The 10,867-nt window shown below is 35.1% G+C and overlaps 2 protein-coding genes across 4 annotated transcripts in view; one reads left to right on the top strand and one right to left on the bottom strand.

The window, feature by feature from the left end:
- The window catches only part of LOC105136133 (uncharacterized), a 5,529-nt gene extending 3,005 nt beyond the window's left edge, over positions 1 to 2,524 (top strand). Inside the window, exons 2-7 of one of the 2 annotated variants that reach the window (XM_011041349.1) lie at positions 567 to 638; positions 731 to 897; positions 999 to 1,066; positions 1,159 to 1,830; positions 1,929 to 2,033; positions 2,159 to 2,524. In XM_011041349.1, coding sequence (XP_011039651.1) covers positions 568 to 638; positions 731 to 897; positions 999 to 1,066; positions 1,159 to 1,830; positions 1,929 to 2,033; positions 2,159 to 2,503 — 1,428 coding nt within the window. In that variant the 5' untranslated portion in view covers position 567 and the 3' untranslated portion in view covers positions 2,504 to 2,524. Of the gene's footprint in view, positions 1 to 530; positions 639 to 730; positions 898 to 998; positions 1,067 to 1,158; positions 1,831 to 1,928; positions 2,034 to 2,158 lie in introns of those variants that run through there. The other variant, XM_011041350.1, reaches the window with a different exon arrangement.
- Positions 2,525 to 9,706: 7,182 nt separating this feature from the next.
- The window catches only part of LOC105136132 (pectinesterase-like), a 2,168-nt gene continuing 1,007 nt past the window's right edge, over positions 9,707 to 10,867 (bottom strand). The window contains exons 2-4 of one of the 2 annotated variants that reach the window (XM_011041347.1): positions 10,807 to 10,856; positions 10,468 to 10,680; positions 9,707 to 10,401 (exon numbers count right to left, since the gene is read on the bottom strand). In XM_011041347.1, the coding sequence (XP_011039649.1) occupies positions 9,923 to 10,401; positions 10,468 to 10,680; positions 10,807 to 10,856 (742 nt within the window). In that variant the 3' untranslated portion in view covers positions 9,707 to 9,922. Of the gene's footprint in view, positions 10,402 to 10,467; positions 10,681 to 10,806 lie in introns of both variants that reach the window. The other variant, XM_011041346.1, reaches the window with a different exon arrangement.

The raw sequence follows: 10,867 nt of genomic DNA, 5'->3' as shown, positions 1-10,867 counted from the left end.
TATATATATATATATATATATATATATATATATATATATATATATGGAATGTTGGTTTCACCCTGTTAGACGATTATGATGAATTATACTCAATTGACTAAAAAAAAATATGAATTTCTTTTCAAGTTTAATTGAAGTACTATCTTTTTTAATCTGGATAAAGTATACTCAATTGACTAAAAAAATATGAATGTTTAATTGATTGAATATTGATAGAACGTAGATTTTTTTAAATGAACTGATGAAAACACATTGTACAAATATTAGATTTATTAAAGAACACCTACAATTTGAGTACAAGCTTGTACTATTTTTTTTACTTTTTACCTTCAGTTTCTTGGAAAAACGTAGATTTGTTTTGGACCATTTGTTTTCATGTATTGATGAGCTGTTAAGCCAAGAGTACCTACATTAACACTTTCGGTTACTAGATTATTTTTAGCAATTTGCTAGCTTTATGTTGGATCACTGAACCAACAAGTCCTTCACAGGCTAGTAAAAAGGAGAAACAAAACCAATATCTTGGAGTCTTTTAGTTCTTACATTCTCGATCTTTCTTTTGGCAGAATGAAGAATGTTTGTTGGCCTTACTTTGATCCTGATTTTGATAATCTGTCTGAGAGGATCTACGGGCCCACGTAAGTAATTTACCTTTCAATACAGAAGCCTATAACAATCCATAGCTGCAGGCTCATGTAGCCACCTTATACTGTTCATCATTGCATTGCAGTTGTAGAGTTTGTATTGACAATGAAAGCATGGAAGATTGCACGGTAGTGAAGGTGGACAGCGTAAATAAGCAGGGCCTCCTCCTGGAGGTTGTGCAAGTTATGACAGATTTGAATCTCTTCATCTCAAAAAGCTATATTTCCTCTGATGCCGAGTGGTTCATGGATGGTAGGGTATTTTTTGGATTTGGTTGCATTCTATTTACAACATTTTGTTGGGTCTTATCAAGCCTTGTTGAAGAACAATTGGTTTGTGCATTGATCTTGCAGTTTTTCATGTACAAGATGAGCAAGGCAAGAAACTTAGAGATCAAAATGTTATTAACTGTATCCAGCAGGTAATTAATGTAGTCTTTCATCAAGCTAGAGTGATTAGCGTCGTTGTAATTGTGATTAACGAAGAGCCACTCGACCTAAAAACTTCTTACAGGCTATAGGAACAACAAGGGAGAGTACCCTAAGTCCCCTTAAAGCAAGAGCATATACCAACAATGTTTCCAAAGCCGACCATTCAAACGAGCATACGGCCATTGAAATGTCAGGAGCCGATAGGCCTGGACTCTTCTCCGAGATATCAGCTACCTTGGCAGATCTTCATTGCAACATTGTGGAAGCCCATGCTTGGAGCCACAATGCCTGCTTAGCTTGTGTCGCGTACATTTCCGATCAATCCTCTCACACCCCAATCGAAGACCCCCACCGCTTAGCCTCCATCGAGGATCATCTAATCACAGTGCTCCGTGCCAACATGGAGCCAAGCATTAGTACTGGACCATTCCAAATCAAGAATCGAGAAGTGAAAACCGGGGGATTTCTTGCAGGGGAAGGCACCATGACCAACGTAGAAAGGAGGTTGCATCAACTCATGCTTTCAGTAAGGGATTTTGATGGGCCTAGAAGCTCAACCGAAATGAATATCACCGAAAGAGGGACGAAGATGGCTGTTTCGATCGAGAATTGTGACCAAAAAGGGTATTCAATTGTTACCATAGAGTGCAAGGATCGGCCAAGGCTTATGTTCGATACCGTATGCACACTAACTGACATGCAATATGTGATTTTCCATGCTTCAGTTGTCTCTCATGATGGCCGTGCATTTCAAGTAAGTTCTAATATATGAACATCCTACGCTGTTGAACATAACCTATGCTACAATCTTTTCTCTGAATGACTAATTAGCCACAACATGTGTTGATAAAGGAATACTTTATTCGACATGACGATGGATATCCACTTAACACAGAAAGTGAGAAACAACGAGTAATAAAATGCCTAGAGGCTGCCATAGAGCGTCGGGTTTGTGAGGTGAGCTCTTGTTAAAACAAAAAATTATCACTCGAGTCCGATTCATAATATCTATCTATCGATCATCATCATCATCACATAATTTTCTTGATGAAATTCATATTGATTTTCCTATTTGTGCACAGGGTGTTTGGCTGAAGTTATGTGCAGAAAATAGAGTAGGGCTACTATCGGACATAACAAGGGTTCTCCGAGAAAACGGACTTGCGGTCGTTCGAGCAGATATAGCAACAAAAGGAAAGAAAGCAGTGAATGCTTTCTATGTAAGAGACATCTCAGGGAATGAAGTTGATATGGGATTCATCAAGTCAATGAAGAAAGAAATGGGTCTAATTGATCTTGAAGTCAAGAATGATAACAAAACGAGAAGAAAAAATATTAGCTCACATGAAAGGCATAGTTTCTCTCTTGGAGACTTGCTCAAATCACAACTTGAACGATTTTCTCACAACTTTATTGCAATAAATTAAGTATTCTAGATGTAAAAATTAACTGAGTAGTTCATAGTTGTAGGGTTTGTACATATATAAAATAAATTTCATTGTGAATTTCCCGAGCCAAGAGTGGATTTACAAAAAAATATTAAACATGGATGATTCAAGACTTGGCATACATGTTAGCTAGGTTAACACAAGGTGAATTGAATTGTGATTGACTAATACTTTAGAATAAAAGAGAGAGACAAATATATAAATTATCTCTTAAACAGTTTTAGAGTAAAATTTTTGTAACAACAAGGCATATCTCTTTTATATTTGTTATATATATATATATATATATTATCTCCTATACACTAACTAAACACTATTCTTGAAGTTGAAATTTCATTTTCATCGTCTACAATACACCACTAAATTGGCTAGGTAAGTGTTCCACACATTAATTTTACATCCATGTCTGAAGTTTTGGGTTAATTTAAGTAAAATGGTGAAATCATAGTATTGGCAGCCTGATATTAAGCCTGATCCGGAGCCAAAGAGAATGCATGACCATGTGCACCACATCAAAGGGCTTAGCAGGCGATTGAGCTTGAAATGTCGCTGGACTTGAATAACCCTCTTTTGCTTCTCCAAAGACTCCTCCTCAGGAATGCTCTGTAAAATTGTCTTAATTTCTGGTATCTTTGCAACCGGAATGCGAACAGAAAATTTGCTCCAATCAAGAACATCATTAAAAGGTAGAACATAATAGTCTGAAATGATAACTGGAACACAGCCTGAGTATATTACCTGATACATCGAATGGAGGATGTTGTAATCTAATTTTGGATTCATTAAAATTTTTTGAATGTTATTTTATCTTATTATTCATAACAAAAAAAAAATAAAAAAAAAGAGAAGAAAAAAAAGAAAAAAAAAGAGTTTAAAATATATTTTCTCGAGTCAACCGCATCTTTTTATCAAAATCGAGTCCACCAGGTCAATACGGGTTAAACGATGTTGACCGAGATAAAAAATGAGTTTTGGACCGTTTCGGGTCAAAACCAAGTCCACCGGGTCAATACGGGTCCCACCATACCGACTGCGATGAAAAATGAGTTTCGGGCCTTTTCGGGCCAAAACCATCATTTTGGGTCAAAACCGAGTCCACCGAGTCAATACGGGTCTCACCATGTCGACCGCGATGAAAAATAAGTTTCGGGCCGTTTCGGGTCAAAACCGAGTCCACAGGGTCAATATGGGCCCCATCATGTCGACCGCGATGAAAAATGAGTTTCGGGCTATTTCGGGTCAAAACTGTCATTTTCGATTAAAACCGAGTCCACTGGGTCAATACGGGTCCCACCATGTCGACCGTGATAAAAAAATGAGTTTCAGCCTATTTTTGGTCAAAAAACCTGGTCCACCGAGTTAATACTTGTATAAAGATTTTTTTTTTTGTAATTAAAATTGATTTTTAGTAGATGAAAAGCTTTTTATAATACTGATTTGAATTTTTAATTTTACCCCTATAAATAAATATTATTATTATATATAATAAAACTAAAAAAATAATTCAATTTTATCATAGTAGTCGGAGGATTTCTATCGATGATAGGCGGTGCAGCTGTACATTGAAAATTTTGCACAATCCCGTGATTACCTGAATAATCTTTGCTGTCCTCTTTCATTGGTTATAAATAACCAATGAAATCAAGACACACAAAAGATCAAGACACACAAGAGGGAGAGACATAAACGAATTTTGAATTCGAGAGTAACTATTTGCATTACTATTTCTGTTACTATTTCTTTTTTATATACTTTTTCTACACCCAGTAAGATATTGATTTTTTTTTAAATAAATTGAAAAATATCAAAAATATCCCAACCGTTAGATTTAATAGTGTTTAAATCTGAGCCTTTGATTTTTTAGAATACAATAGGCTTTACCACACCCGATTAAAACCCAAATCAATCTCAGCCTTTAACATAATCTGCCCTTGGATCCTGTTGCGCTACGTCAGCAGGTGTACCAAACACTCGGTACACCGCGACACACCAGATCCTAACCCAGTCCATCCTGACCGTCTGATCAACTTGCAGATCAAACCAATCACAGCCACACGATCTCTTCATCCGCAATCCAACAGTTGACAGCATTTAGATCCATCAGTGCACCATACACTCGTCCACACCATAGCAAAACCCAGAGCTTCTCTCTCCTCTCGCCGGTGATTCTCTCTCTCTCCACCGATCTCCCATTTCCGGTCGTTTCAAACCGCTAAACTACCACAGAAATGGGCATCGCCTCCTCTGAAGCAAAATCCTAGCCGTTTTACACTTTTTCACCAGCTATTTGGGCTGGAAAAAGGCCGCGACCATCATCGGCCAATCGACTTTCAAGTCGTCGATTCTCCATCCTCAGCTATCAACGGCCAACGAGACCACCACCATCAGAATCCTCGTCTTCAGATCTACCAGAATCAACCATCTTTTGGCCGGAATCTCATCGAAAAAATTTGCCGCTGTCAACAGTAACTGCGCGTGAGCCACACGCGCCGCCAGTGGCATTTTCATAAATTTTCAATAAATCTGAGGGTATTTCAATTTTTTACCTATACAGGGGTACTCATGTAATTTTCTATGATATTTTATGGTATTTTTTGATATTTTTATATATAAATATTGGTAAATTTTTGCATGTAAAAAAATAAAAAATAAATAACGACGCGGGTCCAACACCCATTTTATCATATAACTGTTCATGGGTCAAAAACCCAATTCTCAAGATTTGATATATTCATTTGTCAATGATATCAAAATAATTTTTATTTTATAAAATAAATATTATTTGTCGACACGTCTCTTTTATTTACAGAAAAGGACCGATGTCAAAAATTTAAATACCAAATATGGATTATGTCCATTATTATTTCTTTTGATAAATCAGACGTAACTCTCCTTTTTAGGAATAAACGTTGACATTTTAAACAAAGTCTCCTAATTTTAGGGACTGATGTCATTTTTAACGTGTCTTCTATTTTTAAGGACCGACATTAATCATGTTAAAAAATTACAAATAAGCTCAAAATATAATAGCATTTGAATCAAATAAGAAAAACATACAAGTAAGGGTAACTTTTCTCTGAAAGGATGTTTTAAGGGTGGTGTCTGCCTTCACTTAATCATAATTAACCTACTACCTGAATCTTTGGGACCAGTATTTAATTTTAGATTTCTAGTTCCCTTAAATTATTAGATAACGACTCCAATGAAATCTTTATTTTTCCCAATAAAAAAAAACTAAATTATTCTTTTTGTTAAAAAAATAAAGACATCGCTCGACGTCATGTAGCAACAAGAAAGATCATATTAATAAACATTGGATCGCGGCATAAAAGTAAAAAAAAGAAAAGAAATTAGAAGCTATGTATTGATATATAGGTTCCTGCAGCCCATAGTCAAACAATCAGAGGATGAGTACTGATAGTTATTAATATTACCACGACAACTCCAACTTTCTGCCCGCGATCGAGCTCCTCACAAGTTCTTAGCATAATCCTAATTGTTCTATTTTGATTTTCACAAAAATTAAATATAAAAAAAAAGAATAAGCACAATCAATAATGACAGGAAATCATAAAATGGTCAGCTCCTCTACTTCAGAAATGCATGATGCTAGATATGCTAATTAGGACGAGAAACGCAAGTGCCTCATCAGGATTGTTAGCTGAAAATGGGCTCTTGCCCCTGTCCAATTCGTCAATAATTTGCCCCTCAATGGAGTAGATGTAATTCGTTGGCCCCGTGTGAAAAAGTGGTATCTCTCCTTCCCTGCATGTCCACACCCAAAATCGCTTCTCCATCTCAATATGGCTCCTGATAAAGAAAATATAAATTAATGTCAATTTAATCTGCTTTAATTATCTCATTCACAATGGAAATTAAAGGCTTATCCTTTATGATCATTCTGCTTTGTTTAAATGCTAAAATGGGGGACCTTCTTAAAGTTCAATCCCTAAGGCTACAAAAGAACAATGATAAGTATAGGGGCAGTACGTACTGAGAGCTCTAGCCAGGTTCATAGATCACTAAGAGGATAATTAGGGTTTTTGCAACACAAAAAACCCATGGAAGAGATAAAAGAAGTGAAGTTGAAGGACTATTGTTTTTTTCTTTCTTCTCTAGATCACGAAGAGGTTAAGCTGGAGTGTATCTTTTGAGCCAAATCAATCGTCACGGACCGCTATCCAGCTAGCTGCCTGTAGGAGAGACACTTGAGAGCTGGCTGTGGCTAGCACTTCTTTTCTCCGGGATTGCATTAATCATATGTTTAGTCCCTTTACTCTTGATACGTTTTTAAAGTGGTCCTTCTACTCTTTTTTATTTAGTTGATTCCTTTTATCCAGAAAAACTCTTAATGTGATCTCTACCATTAATTACTAGCAACAGCTTGGCAGTAAAAGTGGACAATATCTAGCACATTTCAAGAATTAATGGTAAATTAGATGGAGGAACCAAGCTAAGAATTTTTTTTAAAGTAGAGAAACCAGCAAAATAAAAACAAAATAGAGTGTCACACACATTAAGAGAATGTCTAGAATACAGGGATCAAATATATGACTAATCCCCCGTAATTTTATCATTGATTTGGTTACAATGTACGTATTTTGTAATTCGTCATATATTTTACATTAGCATACACACCAATATATATATATATATATTTTCACCAACATATATTTTGTTGGTGTGTATTTTACATCCCAAAACATATTTTACATTTGATAACAAATCATACGAAATTGTATTCTGAAAATGTATTTTGGTGAACCGAAAGCATTCAATAAATTGTCTAAAGGGTTTTGGCATAGCAACGAATAGTTTAAAATAATGACAATAAAATTCTAGTAAATAAAGCAATTAAATAAAACTAAAAAAGAATTAAAAACAATCAAGACAAAGTCTAGTTTTTATATATGAAAAATGATCTATAATTGATTTCCAAAATATATAAAAATCAATCAAGAATTTGGGATATCCACTCTTAAACTATCAATAAAAATCTAAATATTATTAGTGCATACCCCCATTTGACACTGTCAATATACAGGGGATCACTTAACTCATTTGACATGGTATTTTGTTATTATTTTGAGATAAAAAAGATGAGATTAACATTTTTTTTATCATTTATGTTTTAAAAAACAGAAATTTGCTTTAAAATTGTTTTCAAATATATATTTTTTGTTTTAAGAAAACAAAAACTCATTCTATTGAGGAGCGATAATCTCATTTCTATTTTTTGTTTTGTTTTTATTCTTAACTCTCCTGGGTCTATGAAGATTCATATTTTGTTTTTTTTTTTTATCATTTACATTCCAGCTTTGTTCCTCTCAATCAAACCATTCCCAACAATTCATTCCTCGTACCCAGCTCTTTATCGTCACTGATCGGTGAGTTTTGAAGGCTGGGGCTTCATCATGGATGGCCCAATAAAAGTAAATTTGAAGGTTGGGGCTCCATTTTGAGCTGGCCGGCCTGATATATATATATACAACAAAAAGTGGTGAGGAAAAAAAAAAACTCCAGTTGTAATTACTAATGAAAAGAAATTAAAAGAATAATTGAATAGGGAAACTATTTTTTATGGGATAAATATAATTTCCTCTATTTTTTTTCATTGAGTAAGTATATTGGTAGTTACATTTGAGCACATAAAATTATTTTTTTAATAAATTGTAGGCAATTTCAAGGAAAATGAAGATTGACAGGGAGGAGGGTAATCAGAGGCAATTTCAGAAGGAAAGGCTTCCTATTAAGCAGAAAGAAATGTCCCTCTCTCTCAGAATAAGAAGAGTAATATTTCTTCGAACTCGTGATTCCTGCATGTCCTTGGTGCTGCTTTCCCGGCTTCATTAAAGTTGGGATTGTCAAAAGGCGTATCTTAGAGGATTGCTTCTGTTAGCATGAAGCTTGAGAGAACTGCTGCCAGCTCCCTTCAACACGACAGTCTTAAGAAGCCCACCAAGTAAGCCTTCATAATTGGTGTCTCCACTTTCTCCTGTGAAAAGCACAGTATTCATGGGCATCTATTCCTAGGAATTGCATCAGGTTCCGCAACTATGATCTAAACTACTTAACCGGTATAAACTTGTAATCCAAGTTAAATACCAAAACAAACTTGGCCATCAATTATCAATTTTGCATCTCTTGAATGCTTGTAAAAACAATTGGGAGAATTTAAAAACCCTCTAATAATAAAATTAGTATTTTTATGACAAAATATATAATGACTTAAAGTAATAAATAACCTCAAAGAACTTTAAATCCTATGAACAAATATATTTGTTTTTTAGCTTTAAATTTGTTAATAATCTAAAATGTTTGTATATTTATTTTAGAAAAAAGAGAGTTTATGTATTTTTTACTTGAATGATTGAATGATTCAAAGTGTATTAACAAAGTGTATTTAGACTTTGTTGTTTTTTATATATAAAAAAAAGCTAGAAAATCCTCTATTTTTTTATGACATTAATAAAAAACAAAAAACTTTTATATGCATATTATTAATGAGACAACAAGAATGGTATTGAGCTCTTTAAAAGACCTTGTACATACCTATAAGTATAGAGAAATCATTACCTTAATGTGAACAATTATTTTAGATGAAGAGATACGATGGTTTTCATGTCTTTAACATTTATATCTGTAGAGGATCGTTTAGGATCATATAAAAAGTTTTAGAATTGATAATGTCTAAGTTTTTTTAGACCTACATGTTTGCTAGAACTACATTACTTAATTTAAATTTGTTTGATTATCAAGTTTACATATTTTGGACTTGGCTGTCCGCTAAATCTAGATACCTTGGGTTTGATATTTTTGTCAAACACATATTACTTTGAAGTTAATTGACTATCATTTTAGATCTGATATTTTTATCAGACTCACATTACTTTGGACTTAGCTAAATTTCAAATTCAGATAACTAGAGTTTGATATATTTATATTATTTTGAATTTGAATGATTGTTATATCTATATTTTTTAAACATGGTTAATAATTAAGTTCAAATACTTTAGATCTGATATATTTATCTGACCTACTTGATTTAAAAAAATATTTAAAATAAAAATCTTAATAAAAAGTTAACTATCACATCTCTTGAATTTGATTTCATGTGAGGAAACGTTAATTTCTTAATTCTAAATTAAATAATCCTAATGGAAAAGTCATACTTAGAGATTCAAACAACAATAACAAACAAATTTAAATATACTCTCACACACTGTTATTCATAAAAGTCCAGGCTAGCTAGGACCAAAAGACAAACTCCCCACCGGGGAAGAGGAAACATGAACCAAAACTTGTAAGCAAAAACATGAGGGGAAAAAAACGTCAGCCACACAAAACTCCAAGAAGTACGGAAATATAGTAGCACCGCACAAAAAAAAAAAACCCAGTTTAGAGATCGAGTGAGAAAGGGAAAGTAGTGGATTTCAACCAGCTACTGCCTGCAATGAAATTGCGAGGAGTAAAACTTTGAGCTTCAGTTGCACTGGTGATCATCTTGTATCCTTCCCAGGTAACCCTTTTAGAGGTTCCAGCACCAGCCCCACTGTTTTCATACTCTGCAAAGGATAACGTGCTGAGCGCAAAGCGACCCTTCAAGCCGTTCCATCCGGCTGGGTGTATGACGTCACTAATGGATGACTGCATGATAACAGTCCTTGCATACTCCTTCCAGGGTCTCCCAAGATACGCTGAGAAATTGCTCCTGACAGGATGTAGATCAGAAGTGACACCGATCCTACATTTCTGAATCACAATACCAGTGTTTTGAGTAGGATCGCTCCTCCCTTGGGCGGTTATTGTGATTGTCTGGCCAGGATTGGGACGGCGAGCACGGATGTCACAGTCCTGGAAAACAGCTGCTGCATTGCCTGTCTGGCCTGGATTGGGACGGCGAGCACGGATGTCACAGTCCTGGAAAACAGCAGCTGCATTGCCGAAAATGAAATCGATTGTGCCTGCAATGAAGCAGTTTCTGAAGAACTGACGATTTGAGTGGACATAGAGAGTGTTTTGATAGCCCAGCATGCCACATTTGTAGAAAGCTGCAAAGTCAGACTCCACTCGCAGTGCCACGGCTTGGTACTTGGAGGGACCAGCTGTGTTCTGGAAGGTTATGTCCCTGGCTAGGAATCCTTGGCCCTCCACGGCTGCAACGTTCATAGGAATTAATGTAGCTAAAACTAACAGATTTACCCCATTTAATTGCTGTAACAATTGCATATGAATATGAAAATAGAGAGAAGGTGAAAGTGCATATATAGATCACGACATACCAACAGTGGCTGAATGGTAGGTTGTGCTGCCACCAACCACATTCCTGCTCCCTGTAATTAT

The sequence above is a fragment of the Populus euphratica genome, unplaced genomic scaffold (assembly GCF_000495115.2).
Source record: "Populus euphratica unplaced genomic scaffold, PopEup_1.0 scaffold51.1, whole genome shotgun sequence".
Taxonomy (NCBI): Eukaryota; Viridiplantae; Streptophyta; class Magnoliopsida; order Malpighiales; family Salicaceae; genus Populus; species Populus euphratica.
The sequence above is the reverse complement of the archived record's forward strand: the minus strand, read 5'-3'. Positions and strand labels throughout refer to the sequence as shown.